The sequence below is a fragment of the Ailuropoda melanoleuca genome, chromosome 2, assembly GCF_002007445.2.
Source record: "Ailuropoda melanoleuca isolate Jingjing chromosome 2, ASM200744v2, whole genome shotgun sequence".
Taxonomy (NCBI): Eukaryota; Metazoa; Chordata; class Mammalia; order Carnivora; family Ursidae; genus Ailuropoda; species Ailuropoda melanoleuca.
In genome coordinates this window covers 42,546,936-42,565,025 of record NC_048219.1, presented here as the reverse complement: position 1 = coordinate 42,565,025, position 18,090 = coordinate 42,546,936, and the positions used below count along the sequence as shown (strand labels likewise).

At 35.8% G+C, this 18,090-nt stretch overlaps 1 protein-coding gene across 1 annotated transcript in view; it reads right to left on the bottom strand.

The window, feature by feature from the left end:
• Positions 1-18,090, bottom strand: part of LRRC7 (leucine rich repeat containing 7) — a 555,497-nt gene that overhangs the window by 414,267 nt on the left and 123,140 nt on the right. The window contains exon 2 of the mRNA XM_034653683.1: positions 10,591-10,688. Coding sequence (XP_034509574.1) covers positions 10,591-10,688 — 98 coding nt within the window. The remainder of the gene's footprint in view (positions 1-10,590; positions 10,689-18,090) is intronic.

Here is an 18,090-nt window from a genome sequence, read left to right as displayed (position 1 = left end):
AAAAAAAAAGTGCTATTTTTAGTTCTATTTTTATCCATTCTGTTGTTCTTTTACCATTATTTGAATTTTTGTTCCTTTATAGGTAAATGGCTAGGTCTTTATCTCTCTGGCTGTTTATAAGATTTTCTTCTCTATCTTTACTTGTCAGAGTTTAATTATGACATATCATGGGTAGAGATATTTTAGGGTTTATCACATTTGGGGTTCATCTAGCCTCTTGAATGTCTAAATTTATGCCTTTTACAAATTTGGGGAAATTTACAACCAATACTTCTTCAAATACTTTTTTTCAAATGCTCTTTCTCTTCCCTTTCTGAAACTCTAATGATAAAAATATTAGATCTTTTGTTATTTTTACACAAATTATTGAAATTCTGTTCATTTTTATTACATCTCTTATTCTCTTTATTGTTTAGATTGAGTAAATTTGAATAATCTGGCTTCCTGCTCATCTGCTCTATTCTCTGCCATTTTCACTCTACTATTAAGTCTATTCAGCTAGATTTAATTCCTTGTCAGATTATTCCAACATCTGATTCATCTTAGTATTGGTGTCAGATAGCTGTCATTTCTCATTCACATTGTGGTTTTTCCTGGTTCTTGATAGAATGGTATAATGTCCTCTTTAGCTTTTTCAAAAAAGATTTTATTTATTTCTTTGAGAGAGAGAGAGCATGAGTGGGGGGGGGAAGCAGAGGGAGAGGGAGAAGAAGACTCCCCACTGAGCAGGAAGCCTGATGTGGGGCTTGATCCTAGGACCTGGAGATCACGACCTGAACCCAAGGCAAATGTTTAACCATCTGAGCCACCCAGATACTCCATACCATTTTTATCTTACAAATACATAATAATACCATTGGTATAATATAATTTTCAATTGTATCTTGGACATTGTGGTTATTATTTTAGGAGATTCTTGAACCTGGAAGAATCTTCTACTTTTACCAGGCACTTATCCTGTTTAGATTTAGCACATAGATTCTGGCCTACTTTTGTGGGCTTTAGTTACAATGACAGTTTTCTAATTCCTTGTAATGCTAATGCTATTCTGGTCTGCTTTATTCTTTTAGCACTGTTGGGCTATACTCAAACCCTACTAGTGACATCTGCCAGAGTGAAAGTGCTTTCTGGGCTAATATTACTGAGTTACTTTCTGGGAAGGCACAGAAACTACTGGGTCTATGTCTCCTTATGCCACTGGGTGGAAGGTAGGGAGACACAGGGTTTCACTGAGACCTTTGTACGACTAGATAGGTCTGTGTGCCAGGGAAAGTAGGGTTGGGTGGCTGGGGCCTCACTGATCTGCTACTACAGGTGGATTAAACTGTCAGCTGGGATTTTAGAATAAAGGTTAGGGGTCTCTATAAGGTATCTATGGGGACTCTCTTGTCCCATTCCTTTGGACTGGAAGAGCAGGCCTTTCTTGATGATGATGATGACGATGATGATGATGATGATCAATGTCCTTTGACAGTGTTAGTTGCGGTTATCTCTGGTGCCCAGTCCAGGGATATACGGATAAAAAGAAATACTCAAAAATATACAATGTTGTCTTTCCTTAATTACTGAAGTCCCAGTCAGTTTGCCGCCTTCTTTTAAGCTTTCACTGTCCTTTCATCACGGCCCATTGAATAATTTTCAGAGTATTCAGTTGCATTTAGAAGGAAAGAAGAGGAAAATGAGTTCATGACATCTGTTTTAAAATAAAAAATTTGTCCTTCCGTTCTTCTTTCCTCCCTTCCTTCCTTTCCTCCTTCCTCATGTCCTTCGTTTCTTTCTCTTTCTTTGTGTTTCTCTGTTTCTAATTCTTTCTCTTTTCTTCACCTCTCTTTCTTTCAAGCAAATTCCTATGGTGCACTTTTATTTTAAAAATTAAGTAATTAATTTCTTCACTCTTCTGAAGTATTTGTTAAATATCTCCCAAGTTCCAACACTATGTGTTGTTGATATAATGGTAAATAAGACATATCTTGCTTGTCAAGGAGCTGACAGTGTAATTTAAAAGTGTGTGTCTGGATGTGTCAATGCAGATCTCATTTAAGTGATTGTATAGTTCACTGTAAGACATTTTAATATGTGGTCATATGTTTTAACTACCTTGAAAAGTATATTCAATTAAGTCTTTGATGATTTTTCCTTTGAATCACTTTGATTTCTTTCTTAGAACAATTTGTAATTCTTATGTTGGATTACCACTTTTTTTTATTTCTTGATGTTTGTCATAATTTCCTTTCATTTTTTTTTTGTTCTGGTCATATTTCCTTTGTAATCATGGGTTTTCTTTTTTTATTTTTTTTTTTAAAGATTTTTATTTATTTATTTGACAGAGATAGAGACAGCCAGCGAGAGAGGGAACACAAGCAGGGGGAGTGGGAGAGGAAGAAGCAGGCTCACAGCAGAGGAGCCTGATGTGGGGCTCGATCCCATAACGCCAGGATCATGCCCTGAGCCGAAGGCAGACGCTCAACCGCTGTGCCACCCAGGCGCCCCTGTAATCATGGGTTTTCTATATTTGTTCTTCAAATATCTTATATTTTTACACTGGTAATTATTCTCTAACTCCAGTGAAGATTTTATCTGCTTTTCATGTTTAAGTTTTTTGTAATATGTTTTCTCATCAATGTTGATTTTTATTTCTTTCTTTTGCTTTTTGAAAAAAATGCTGTTTTTCTTTATTGTTTACTTTGCAGTTATTTCAGAGTATTCATCTTCTTGTGATTATTAAAAAATTCACACAAGTTTCTAAATTTTTTTGTTTCTACATTCAATATTTTCCAAATGTATACCCTTCCTTTTAGGATAATTTTTGTTACTCTTCTTGTTCTATGATTCCATATCATTTAAAAATATGTATATTCTGTTCTCCATCACTGAATATTTTCAGGAATTAAAAGAAAGCCCATGTAGTTGGAATACAGAGTAAGGGAATAGAGTATGAGATGAAGCTGAAGAAATGGGTACAAGTTAGACTCTGCAAGGTCTTATAAACTATAGCAAGGCTTTTGTCTTTCTTGAATGAACAATGGAAAGCCATAGAATCATTTTAAAATGAAAGGTTTTCAGAATACTATGTAGGAAAACAACTTATAGGAGTATCTGGTAGAATCTTAAAATCTTTGCAGAGGAGATAATTTGTAAACAGATTCATAAAATTTTTGGAAGGTAAAATTAAGAAGCCTTAGATTTATGGTGGGTATAAGAGGAAAAAGAGAAGAAGATATGAAAAATCACTCCAAGATTTGTGTTTTTCAAACTTGGATGGTTAAGAACATATAACATTCAGACAAAAAAAGGAAAAAAGAAACAGTGGAAGAAGTTCAGGTTTTGAGGGAAAGATCATGGATTTGGAGACTTTGAGGTACTTTTAAGACAACCAAGAGGAAGTATCAAGTAGACATTTGGATATACAGAGAGAGGTCTGGGTTAGAGGTATCAATTTGTGAGACATCTGATTATAGGAACAACGGATGCTGTGGGTGAGCATAATGAGATTGTTCATGGAATGAGTATATTTGGAAGAAGACTTCAAACAGTACTCAGAAATTTTAATATGTAATGGCTGGAAAGAGCAAGTTGAACATGCAAAAGAATAACCAGAGAGATGGGGGAAAATAAGAAGATTATGATATTGGTTTCATTATTATGGTTATTTGGTTATTATGATAACCAAAAATTAGAAGATTTTCAAAAGGAAGAAATAATCAACAGTATTAATTCTTGCTAAGAACTTAAATAAAAAGAGCATTACAAAAATTGTCTGGTGGATTTAGCAAGTGGTAGGTAGAATTCTAAGATGGCCTATGATCATCATACAACCAAGTGCTCAAGTCCTGTATAATCTGCTCCCCTTGGATGGGGGTAGGATCTGTGACTTGATTTTAGCCAACAGAATATGGCTAGAATATGGTGCAAGTAAGGCCCCAAGTCAGCTGACTGTGAATTAAACAAAAGTAGATTTTCTTGGGTGAGCCTTGCTTAATCAGCTGAAAGCCCTTAAAAGATGGACAGGGCCTTCCCTGAGACAGGGTCTCTTTGTTGGCTCAATGAAGTGAGCAGCCTTATTGAGAACATACATATAGCAGGGAACTGTAGGAGGCCTCTAACACCCAAAGGTGGCCTCCAGCTAGAAGTCAGCAAAAAGCAGTGCTTTTGGTCATAAAACCATAAGGAAACAGAGTACAGACTGCTCACCATTACATGATGGAACCATAAAGAAACAACCACAGGGAAACAAATTCTTCCACCAGCCTGAGTAAGCTCAAATAGATGCTTCCTCAATCGAGATAATGATGAAACTTCGCCTGGTAAGATCCTGAAGCAAAGAACATGGCTAAGACCAGCCTGGACTACCAACCCACAGAAACCGCAAGATAATAAATGAATGCCGTTTTAGCCACTAATTTGTTACATGGCAATAGAACACAAATAACAGCAACACAAAGCGATTATTGGTGGTCTGAATGAAAGCTGTTTCATTTGAGTGGCTGGATAGGATCCAGATTGCATGGGTTTGGAGGAGTGAGTGGGAGATAAGTAGATGTCTTTTTATAGAGGCTTACCTAGGAATAAAATAAGAATGTAGTGCTGTAGCTGAATGGGGCTGTGGTTTGGAGGACAAAATTTATATATCTGTTTTTTTAATGGGATGGAACTTGAGCATGTTTCAAAGTCTGTCTTTTATAGGAAGCAATTTATTTTTACTGAAAGTTTGCTTGACTGTGCTAGATGTAGAATAGCAAGATATAATTCACATGAAATAATTGGTTAGAACTATGTCTGCTGACCTAATGTTGATCTTCACATTGAAAATACTGCAGAAAAGTATAAAAGATTATAAAAGAGGAGCAGTATGAATTATGCTACTTAGCAAAAATCTTCCATATGCAATATCTCCAAATGAAAGAGGTCTCTCCTTGCATCTGAAGGAGTCAAGTTATACTTTTCCAATTCTCAGTAAAGGGAAGCGACTACCTTTTGGCTTTCTATGATGGTTTTCTAAGGTGGCAGCTTTCCATGGGAATTGATGCAGCAAGTCTCGGTCAAGATCCCAAATGGAATTTGTAGAATAACAGGGAAAGAACTATGCCATCGTGTGAGAAAATTACTACCTGACACGAATTACTATCTACCACTATTGCAAGAATTTCAAATTTATGTCATTTGTGTACAACCTGTTGCTTGCTATGCATTATTGTTTTTAAAAATGGTGGTAATGTCTGTAATTTCCATTTCTGTGATCAGAAACATGATTTATTATCGTCACCCAAACACTTACTCTGGAATAAGAAGAACAATAATAACAAGTGAAAAGAAAGAGAGAAGAAGGAAAAGAAAACTTGCTCTGTCCCAGGTTTTGTACCAAGTACTTACTACAGGCGTACCTCAGTTTATTGCACCTCACTTTACTGTGCTTCACAGATAACTGCATTTTTACAAATTAAAGGTTTGTGTCGAGCTAGTCTATCCGCCTCACCTCATCTATTTGCTCATTTCACGTCTCTCAGTCACATTTTGGTAATTCTTGCAATATTTCAAACTTTTTCATTACTATTATATCTGTTACGGTTATCTGAGATCAGTGCTGTTTGATGTTGTTATTATAATTTTTGGTGGGAGCCACAAACCATATAGGACATAGGATAGCAAGTTTACTCAATAAGTAAGTGTATGTGTTCTGCTTCATCAACTACCATCTTTCTCCCTCTCCTCAGGCTTCCCTATTTCCTGAGACACAACAATATTGAAATTAGGTCAGTTAATAACACTATCATAGCCTCTAAGTGTTCAAGTAAAAAGAAGAATCATGGGGCTCCTGGGTGGCACAGCAGTTAAGCGTCTGCCTTCAGCTCAGGGCGCGATCCTGGCATTATGGGATCGAGCCCCACATCAGGCTCCTCCACTGTGAGCCTGCTTCTTCCTCTCCCACTCCCCCTGCTTGTGTTCCCTCTCTCACTGGCTGTCTCTATCTCTGTCGAATAAATAAATAAAAAATCTTAAAAAAAAAAAGAGGAATCATATGTCTCTCATTTTAAATCAAAAGCTAGAAAAAATTAAGCTCAATGAGGAAGGTATGCCAAAAGCCAAGATGGGCTGAAAGCTAGGCCTCTGGTGTCAAACAGTTAGCTAGGTTGTAAATGCAAAGGAAAAGTTCTTGAAGGAAATTAGAAGTGCTATTCCAGTGAATATATGAATGATAAGAAAGTGAATACCTTTATTGCTGATATGGATTAAGTTTTCATGGGTTGGATAGATCAAACCAGTCCCAACATTCCCTTAAGCCAAACCCTAATCCAGAGCAAGGCCCTAACTCTCTTCAATTCTATGAAGGCTGAGAGAGGTGAGGAAGCTGCAGAAGGAAAGTCTGAAGCTAGCAGAGGTGGGTTCATGAGGCTTAAGGAAAGAAGCTGTTTTCATACAATGTAAGTGCAAGGGGAAGCAACAAGTGCTGATACAGAAGCTGCCGCAAGTTATCTAGAAGATCTAGCTTAGATCATTAATGAAGGTGGCTACACTAAACAACAGTTTTTAATGTGGATGAAACAGCCGTGGTTTTTTTTTGTTTTTTTTGTTAAGATTTTGTTCATTTATTTGAGGGAGAGAGAGAGCAGGGGAAGGAGCAGGGGGAGAGGGACAAGCAGACTCCATGCTGAGTGCAGAGCCCAACGAGAGGCTCGATCTCAAGACCCTGAGATCATGACCTCAGTCGAAATCAAGAGTCAAAGCTTAACCGAATAAGCCATCCAGGCACCCTGAAACAGCCTTCTATTGGAAGAAGATGCCATGTGGGACTTTCCTTGCTAGAAAGGAGAAGTCAATGCCTGGCTTCAAAGCTTCAAAGGACAGGCCGACTCTCCTGTCAGGGACTGACGCAGCTGGTGACTTTTAAGTTGAAATCAATGCTCAATGACCATTCCAAAAGTCCTAGGGCCCTTAAGAATTATGCTAAATCTACTCTGCCTATGCTCTATAAATGGAACAAAGCTTGGATGACAGCACATCCATTTATAGCACAGTTTACTGGATATTTTAAGCCCACTGTTGAGAACTACTGCTTAGAAAAAAAAAAAAATTCCTTTCAAAATACCCCTGCTCATTGACAATATACCTGGTCACTGAAGAGCTCTGATGAAGATGTACAATAAGATTCATGCTGTCTTGATGCCTGCTGACACAGCATTCATGCTGCAGTTCATGGATCGAAGAATCATTTAGACTTCTAAGTTTTATTACTTAGAAATACATCTTGTAAGGTTATAGCTGCCATAGGTAGTGATTTCTCTGATGGATCTGGGCAAAGTAGAGTGAAAACCTCTGGAGAGAATTCAACATTCTAGATGCCATTAAGAAAATTTGTGATTCCAGGGAAGAGGTCAAAATGTCAACTTTAACAGGAGTTTGGAAGAAGTTCATTCTAGCCCTCATAGATGACTTTGAGGGATTCAAGACTTCAGTGGAGGAAGTAACTGCACATGTGGTGGAAATAACAAGAGCATTAGAATTAGAAATGGCACCTGAAAATGTGACTGAATGGCTGCAATCTCATGATCACACCTTAACAGGTAAGAAGTTGCTTCTTATGGATGAGCTGAGAGTGGTTTTTTGAGATGGAATGTACTCCTGGTGAAGATGCTGTGAAGACTGCTGAAATGACAACAAAGAATTTAGAATATTACATAAAGTTCATTGATAAAGCGGCATTAGGGTTTGAGAGGACTGACTGCAATTTTGAAAGAAGTTCTACTGTGGGTAAAATGCTATCAAACAGCATTGCAGGTTACAGAGAAATGGTTTGTGAGAAGAAAAGTCAACTAATGTAGCAAAATTTTTTGTCATCTTTTTTTCAGAAATTGCCATGGCCACCCCAGCCTTCAGCAACCACCACCCTGACAAGTCAGCAGTCAGCAACACTGAGACAAGGTCTTCCACCAGCAAAAAGACTACAACTCACTGAAAGCTCAGATGACAGTTGATATTTTTAAGCAATAAAGTACTTTTTAAATTAGGGTATGTACATCACTTTGTTAAACATAATATTATTGCAGACTTGACAGACTTCAGTATAGTATAAACATAACTTTTAATATGCACTAGAAAACCAAAAAAATTCATTTGACTTATTTCATGGCGATATTTGCTTTATGGTATTTCCATTGTCTAGAACCAAACCAGCAATATCTCCATATAAATATCTTCCTTTAATTCTCAAAGCAACCCTGCAAAGTAGATCCTGTCATTATCCTCATTTCTCAGATAAGTAAATGGAGTCCTAGATTAAAAAAATAATACCCAGGTTCCTGCAGCTGGTCACATTAAGTGTCACATTAGAGAAAAAACCCTTCTGTGTGACTCTGAAGTTAATGTCTTAATTAACTAATGTGATAATGCTTCTTCCATTCTGAAAAAGAGGTTTCTTACTTAGGGAGTTAACACTGGTCTGTAACAAGGCAGGAGGAACTGCTCATTATACTAACAAGGGATAATGAAGACCTCTCTGGAAGAGAATAACATTTTATAAGTTTCTTATTTCTCATTATGTCTTTCCATGTTCAATAACTTAGTCAACCCAACTGAGTTCCTGCAATGATATTTGAAAAATTGCCCTGACTGCCACAGTCCAGTTGATGAGGACTTGCTTGTTATAATGCAAGCATCAGTTATGTTATGTACCTTAATTAAACAGCAATAAGACAACTCTAAAATATGCCTACCTTTATTACTATTTTGTATCCATGACAATTTACTATCATCTGCAACCAATCATTTGACTTAGATTAGAGGTTTTCAAATTTGAGCTTGCATCAGAATGTCCTTCAGGGTTTCTTCTAAACACACAGATTACTGCACCCAACTATCAAAGGTCTTGATTCAGTAGATATGGGTTACAGCTCTTAAAATGTGATTTTTAACAAGTTCCTAGATGCTGAAACTGGCTGATCCGAGGAGCACACTTTGAGAACCAATGGCCCAAAACTGGATTTAAACCCTTTCCTGTAAAGAATCAGGTAAATATTTTTGGCCTTGTGGGCCATATAGTCTCTGTCATAACTACTCAACTTTTCCTCTGTAATATGAAAGCAGACATACACAATACCTAAATAAATAAGAGATTGCCATGTTTCAATAAAATTTTATTAACAGAAACAGGTGTCAGGCTGGATTTGGTCAATGGACCCAGTGGTCAACCTCCAGGCTAGACTAACTCAGAGTTCTAAAAAATCACTTTATCTATATTAAATAGCACTTCTGAGAGAATCAATGATAAGATTTATTTACAAAAATCCCTTATAAATTTAAAAAATAAAATCTGAAGAAGTATACCAGAAACTAAGATAATTGTGTTAAACCAGCATAGAGGAGAAACCCCAGAGTTTCCCTATGAACCCAATAAAAAAGCAGTACTTTTGTGCAAGAGTCTGCATCTTATAGTTTTAGTTTTATGATGCCCAGAACTCAATCTTCATTTTCAAATTTTAGTTTTAAATGCTTATTGTTTATAGTGTTAGAAGCGGTAAATCTATCAATTAAAAGAACACCAACATTAAAAAAAAGAAAACTAACAGTATACTGAATGACATAGATGATAACCCAATCAGGTTGTCTATTAACTTTATAATAAAACAAAATAGAATGAAAACACTCTACTTGCCATGAGTGTGCCCAGCTTTAAAATACTTTGTCTTTACTCAGAATGGTGTACTTCAAACTAATTTAAAATGCCAATATAATCTTAAAAGTCTATTAAGCTACATATGCCAATAAACCCATTGCATTAACTCTATCCTTATAAAATGTAAGTTTCTGTAAAAGGACAAAATTCACATACATTTTTCCCATTAATAGAATGTGATTTAGTTCCCTGAAAATAATTATTTAAAAACAGCATGAAGGGAGTTAGTATTTTTTGTTATCTTATAAACTTAAAATGTAAATATTATGTCAAATGTCTCCAACAATGCTACAGACTAGAAATATTAAAATAAAGTCCTGATAGACAATTACATATTCTGATATTTACTAATTTGCAGATGGAGTAAGATGACTTTATGGTAAGATATATCCATCTTTCAAAATCTTTTCTTAACTTTGATTGATCCAAAGTTTCTTTTTGACCCATGGCTTTATGTTTACCATTAGGTATTTATTCTTTAGTCTAATGCAGTGGTTTTCAAAGAGTCCTCAGGTTAAAAAAAATGTTGAGTGTTGTGGTCAAATGAAAGTGAAATCTATTGATTTTAAGCACATTTCAAAAGTTTCTTTTACTTCAGGACTCCTCAGAAACAGTAATATTCATGGTCGGAAGATACAGTAGATTATGTAGCATTTTCCAATCTTATTTGAATACAGAACTCAATTATCAGTAGAACATCTTAAAGTACAAGAGAAACACTTAAGAAAAAAATGCTCCTAGTGTCTGAATCCAGGTATCATTTAGTCATATGTTTTTAAAAAATAAATTCAATTTAATTCAACAAATATTTATTAAGCACTTCGATCATTTGACTAATCACTTAAAAGTTAATACTTTTTTTTTTAAATGTTACTCACCAAAATCTATCTAGAACATATCTTAATCCTATTAAACATACTTACACTCTTCTTCAGGCCTCTTCCGAAGTGCTGCACGAACTTCTTTACAAGGACTTCTTTGATATTGTGGGGGATTCCTTCCCCTTATTAGGTTCTCCATCCTATAAGAGAGAACCAAAACTAAATTTTAGTACCAAAATCTTGATAAATTTTGACACTTTGAATGGTCTAAATCAAGAGTCAATAATTCGGGAACCTACTGAGATTCAGTAGATAACACTATTCAGTATCTAGCAAGGAAAAGGACAGAAGGGAATGGCAGGGAATGTGGTAAGCTGGAGTGTTTGACTTTTCCAAGGAGTTTTAATTTAAAAAAAAAAAAAGTTAAAAACACCACGTGGACAAAATTCATATGCCCAAGAGATTGTTATGAACTGAATGTTTGTGTCTGTGTCCCCCACCCCCAAATTTGTATGTTGAAGCCCTAATCCCCAGAGTAATAGAACTCAGTTACTAGCAACATTAGTGATGTTGACAACATAGCAATGCTGAGAACTAGAAAATAAAATAAATGGATCAAATGTAACTTGAGTTAGCATATTTTATAGCATATTTTTTGTGGTATTTTTTGGTTTCAGTAAACTTTACAGTTTTGTTTCACCGATACATAATCTACTTATTTTGATAACCTTAAAAAACTACTGAGGACAGTCAAAGATACAAAAGGAAACTTTTTATTATTTATTATTTTTCCTTTTGTATCTCTGACTACTGACGATGTGAAATTGATTCCATATTACTATGTTTGTTTTCATATAACAAGTTAGAAAGCACTACTAGGACCCCAGGATAATTTTACTTATATGGTTGCTATTGGAATCAAATATCTGCAAGTCAACTCCCACAGGAATTGTGGTGCCCAAAGCTTGCATTCTGAGAACACTCAAGCTGATCTGTAGGACACCATATGTAATGAAGTGTGGCTTAAATGTGATGAGTCTAGGTTCTAGAATCAGACCACTTAGGTTCACACTCCCATTTTGTCTCTTAAAAGATGATTTTAGAGAAAGATACCTACTTCTGTGACTTAATCTTTTCATCAGTAAATGGGGAAAACACAAGCCATCTCATAGGACTGTTATGAGGATCAAATATGTTAATACATATAAAATCCTTTACATTGTGTCCATCACAATTCAAGAGTTCAACAAATGTAGCTACTATTTATCACAATTATCCCAAATAAAAATGAAATCATATACTAAAATTTTAAATGTCTAGTATGTTAGGAAAAGCATGAAAGCTGGCCTTTGTTCAATAAAGAAAAAGAAGAGACAAAAAAATTCTGGCTAAATAAATGTTCTGTTTATTAGGAGAACACAAAACATCCATACACATGAATTGCCAATTTTCAGAAATAAAAAACTTAATAAAGCATACTTCATTTTAGTTAATAAGATTTAAGATTTATTATATGTTAATCTTTCAAAGATACTAAGATGGAAAAAAGTGAGCTGTTATCCTCATGAATTAACTAAAGTGCTATATAATGTATTCTATCTTAGAGAATTTAGAAGATATTTCAAAATTGTGCCCTTTGACCTTGGCAACAATAAATATATTTTATAATGTATTAGCATTTATCATTTATTACATTTTGTCCTTACAACAACCTCCTGAAAGATCATTTTGAAGATGAGGAAACTGATGTTCAGTGACCTGCTCATGGCCATACATGAAATAAAAGTCTCAACTGAGATTTAATTAAGATTCTCTGACTTTTCATCTTTTTCTTATTGTTTCCTAATCTATTATTTCCATGAGTTTATGATTATTATAATTCCACTAGGAGACTGATACTTGATGTTCTACTGTGTAATGAAGAATTAACGATGAAATTCTTCTTTTTTTTTAAGAGTTATTTATTTGAGAGAGTCAATATATGCAGGGGGTGGGGCTAAGGAAGGGGGAGAGAGAGAGAATCTCAAGCAGATGCCCTGCTGAGATCACGACCCGAGCCAAAATCAGGAATCAAATGCTTAACTGACTGAGCCACCCAAGCACCCCTAATGAGGAAATTCTTTTAAATTCAATAATATTTATATTAATCTATACCTGTATATAAACAGCATACATATTAGATATTTATATATATAATACTACACAAATATATATATTTACATATAAGGTTATTTGCTAATTACATGTTGACTTTTGACCATTTAGCTATTTTCACTAAAATGTTTCCTTTTATAAGTGATACTTTAGAAGGCAGCTATGCTCAACACAATACCACCAATGCTGTACCTATGAGTGACATTTTAAGCTTTTGAGAACCACCAAAACGATAACTGGGGCCAAAGAAACTCACTATAAATTATGTATACAACACACTAACAGATGAAAAAAATTTAATACAGCATTGAAAGTTCTTTTTTCCCTGGAATGCTAAATGTTGTGCCCAGTAGAAAACACACTTTGAATTAAATTAAATTTTTACAGAGCAATGTTCATGTCCAAACTATTACATAACTGTGTGACTTTCATCTTCCTGAGATCGCACTCCTGGCTGCTTGAACTCTTCCACCAGTGTCATCTATGATCTACAGTTTGCATTAAATGGTCAGATAAAAAGACCAAAAATGAAGTTTTGGGGGCGCCTGGGTGGCACAGCGGTTGAGCATCTGCCTTCGGCTCAGGGCGTGATCCCGGCGTTATGGGATCGAGCCCTGCATCAGGCTCTTCTGCTATGAGCCTGCTTCTTCCTCTCCCACTCCCCCTGCTTGTGTTCCCTCTCTCGCTGGCTGTCTCTATCTCTGTCAAATAAATAAATAAAATCTTTAAAAAAAAATGAAGTTTTGGAGCATAGCCAGGACACAGCAAAGGAGCTATTCTCGCTACTTTCAAACTTGGCAAGCCACCAGTGGGAATGTGTTAACAGTGCCAGCAAGGAGAGATTAAGTGTGATGACCACAGGCAAGACAGATGCTCTGACAACTCACTGAAGAGCTCTGAAAAGTGCAGCCTTCATGTCAACTGCTGGGAAGAAATAGAGGCAGCCACAATAATATTAAAGAGCGTGAAAAAGCAATCAGAGATTATGAGTAAAGATGTCTACCACTCTCTTGGTGGTGTCTCCCAAACTTAGGTCATAAAAGCACCTGAAGAACCTTAAACAAGCACAAATTCTGCCATTCCCAGTACTAAAGATTCTCATTCAGTAGTAGGAGTCAGGTCCAAGTAGATGTACTTTTTAACATTAATCAAATACCTGTGAAGTAGCCTTACATGGCATCGGCATTTGGGAATCCCTACAAATAAAAAATATACCCTTAGAGATGCAGGAGAGAGAAGTTCAGTGAATTCATTCCAGGATATAGTCATTTGCTGATACAAAGGTGAAGAGAATACATTTAGAACAGGTACTACCAAAAATGAAAAGATTAGCCAAAGAAGTATTGTCAAAGGCTTGCCAAGTACTCTGGTAGTCTACCAGATGAACCAGGGGGCTGCCAACTGATAAGCCTGATAATCTCAATAGTGAAATGATTTCTTCCAACAAGGTTTGGCAGACTCAGCTGAATGAGAGAACAAGTTCGGATTAATCTAGAATTGTGGATTGGGTTGGAACTATGACTAGTTAAAAAAGGAAGTGAAGCTTGGGTGCAAATATGATTGAATGAATTTACACTGGATGGAGGAGGAAGAGGAAGAACAATTGAGTCAGTGGAGGACAAAGGTGTTAAGAGAATTGAGCTATCAGGTATAAGTATTTCTAAAATGCCTATTATGTGCCAGATGCTATGTTAAGTTCTTTATATGTACATTATCAATGTCATTCTTATTTTATCCATGGTTAACCTGAGTTTTAGTAAGTGCAAAACTAGGATTTAAATCCAGATCTATCTGACTCAAGAGCCCAGACTATTAGCTACTATGTGAACTGTGCAAACAGAACTTTCTGTGGTGATGGAAATGTTCAGTATCTGTGTTGTCTGATATAGTAGCTGCTACCCATATTCAATGATTGAACATTTAAAATGTGACTAGTGTGACTGAGGAACTGAATTTGTGATTTTTTGAAATTTTATTGAGTTTGATTTATTTAAATTTAAATTTCAATTGCCAGATGTGAGTACTATAGTAGATAGCACAGCATGCCTAGAAGTCTCCATTTAGTACATGACTGGTAAAGATACGATTCTCCACAGAATTCTGAATTAGTCAACAAAAGCAGGGAAGGAAAGATTTGGAAAAGTGTTCAATATGAGGGTCTTTAGAGACAAACGAACAACTTAACTCCCCAATGTAGAATCGGTTCACAGTGACCTCCTAGGAGCCTCTTTGCAGAAATACAATTTTTCACGTAACTATGGATTTCACCTATGGATATGCCCCTGGGATATCCAAGTGCCTTGAATATACACTTAAAACTCATTCCTCTCTCTGGGCTTCTACATACAATGCTCGTTTGGACTCAAATGAGTCCTCGTACTATATCTGAATAATTTTTAATCATCCTTTCAGTCTTCATTATAATACAACTTTTTGAGATAATAAGGGATCACTGTGACACCTTAATCTAATGAAGTCCCAAAATATGGCTCCACCCTATAGCCTGGAGTTTTCCATCATAACAGTTATCACAAATAGCAATTATATATTAATCTTCCAGAATTTCTATTTAATGTCTGCCTTCTTCCTGTACTGTTAAGTCCCATGAAGGCAGGGATGATGTTGATTTTATTCTCCACTTTATTGCTGGAGTGAAAAAGTTGGCATGGTGTTTGGCATTCATGAATTATATGCTGTTTGAATGACGGACTAAATCTATCTCTCCTACTCCTGCCATGAAGGAAACTATGTTCTGGGATCACTAGGTGTGACCCAGGTAGTTGAACTAGTGTGTGACCTTCCACATATTGCTGCTGTTCCCTTACCCCCAATCCATGTCCTTCTCCTCAGTCATTCACTGGCATCTCCTGAAACTTTCCTAGTAAGCCATCATCTTGCACTCAACAACAGCCTTTCACAACTGTACTCTCCACCTGCTACCAAGGCTACAGATACCAGAGAGCATGGTGGGCGATCCCTGATTCCCTTTGCTGCAGGGCCTAGGGATGGGAGGAAGGGATGAGGGAGCTGCTCTCCCTAGTGTGATGCTGCTCTGTGGGGTCCTTCCTCAGCAGAATCAGGTGCCCCAGTTAGTGTGGGGGAGGGGAGTGATTTAATCGTGACATAAAAGAACTGGATTAAAAAGTAAAATCAAATTGTTTTGCTCACAAGACACCAAACTTACTGAGGCTAATTTTCCCTTTTCATTGAGCTTTTACTATATTTGCTGCTTTGTAAGCACAACCCAAACTGGAAAAATGTAGTGCTTAATGGGTTTACTTGATAAGTAGACAACTTAGATAAGCCCCTAAATGAAGTTCGGTGCACAAGGATGAATGGAGTAATGAATGGAGTATTTGCATTTGCTTGTGCTAAGTCTCTCTAAGACTTCTGAAGGAATTTTTTAAATCAGTTAAGTAGATATAAAATAAACTATAAAGAATAAATATCCTTGACTTAGTTTCAAAAAAGTAAACATTTCAAGTATGTTTAATAATTATTTTTAATTAAACCATCTTGAACAAATGCAGACATTTAAAAAAAATCAGACTTACCTTCCACTGAGCTTTTATTTAATTTGATTATAAGCAGAATTAGACACGATAAACTACATACCTATAAATAAACAAAACCCCTTATATTTAAAATAACAATCAATAGGAGTAGGAAGCTTAGTAAGATATATAGTAATATGGTAGCATTTGTTGCCTTCAAATCTAACAGTGAATATACAAGGAGCATTTCTGTTAGAGTACAAAGCCATACGATATTGACTATGATCTGAAGATTCACCCAATAATTTTGTGGTAAAGAGGTTACCACCTTTTAATTCATCAGAATCCAAAGATTAAAATGTATATCACGTGACAAAAGTTAAACTTCTTTTTCTTTCCATAGCCACTCCATCTTCCATAGTATCCCTTAACATAGTGCCTATAGTAAACACTTAATAGATACTTAAAAAATGATTTAATAAATGGACAAATAAAGTCTGCTCCTTCTTAACAAGAACATTTGGAAATTTGCTCTTTTCCATTACAAATTTTACCCATCCCTGCAGGCCTATTTTTAAGTCCCAGTTCCACTCAGAAACAAATCCAATCACTTCAAATATACTCAGTGCTTGCCTTCTGAATTTTCCATATTATATCTATTAAACATTGGAAGAGTTACCAGCAATTTTCAAGCTAGTATTAGTCTCCATGTCAGTTTTTGTGCCCTTTACTCACACAAATTCTAAACCATTTGAGGGCTTTGACACAATGCATTGCAGTTTTCGAAATACTTTAATTTATTTCATTTCATTTTCATGACAATTCTGAAATGGGTATGAGTACCATCACTATTTTATAGATGAGACAACTGGAAGTCTGAACAATTAAGTGATATATGCAAGGTAACACTGAAAGGCCAGAGTTAGGGCTTGAACTCTTTTCCTTTGACTCCCAAATCCCAGTCTTCACTTCAAACGCCCCCATGCATAGAAAATATTCTTTTCTTTCTTCTAGTGTCTCATGTGGTAGGATTCGTGAGTCACTGATGTTAAAAAAATCTTAAAATATTGAATATTCACAAGTAATTGTCACTTTGATTTATGCTTCTGTATGGCTAAGAACTGAACAAAAAGAATTCGTGGCAAACTAAAATAAATACAAATAATGGGGATTAAAAAATAAAACTGTGCTTAAGCATGCCTATGGAAAAAGGAAGAAAAAGGTTGTTATTATTTTTGGAAATAATGATTAGCAGTCAGTCCTACGAGGGGAAGAAAAAAAGAATAAGAGGGTAGCGTTCTGTGACCATGCATCCTCATAAAAGTTCTAAAACCAAGTAACCCCAAGTGAAGCCAAGCTTCAGAATTCCTTATTTGGCTTAGAATTCAAGAAAAAAAGGGAAGAGTTGAAGAAGCAGTTCGGAAGCACTCTTGCTTTATCACTGAACTGCTATTTTCTTTTAAGTGAAATTGAGCCTGAATTCAGCACACTGAACCAAACCCCAAACTAAAACTATGCATGCATGTTGAACAAACAAGAGCCATTAAAAAGTCTCAAATGTGTATAAAGATCCAACTTGAACTGCAAATGACAGTGCAAAAATAATCAATACCCAATTATCTCAGCCAAATGTGTTGAGATGACAGTTAATAAGGACAAACTGAAGTTAAAGAGCAGGATTATTGTGAAAAGAAATCACTTTTTAACTACACTTAAACTGCTTGAAAAGAGAGCAAAATGCTTGACAGAACAGAAAGAAACGCACTGTTGAGTGAGAGAAGTATCACATGCCTGAGTTTAAGGGTCAGTGGTAATTTACCAAAGCTACAGGGATCATCAATAGTTTCAGAGAAGAGAAACTTATTGTTACACTTATTCTTACATTGTCATACATTTAAGGGATGACAAATACTGTAGTATACTGTTTTCACCTTTTTCCAAAGAAATAGAATTC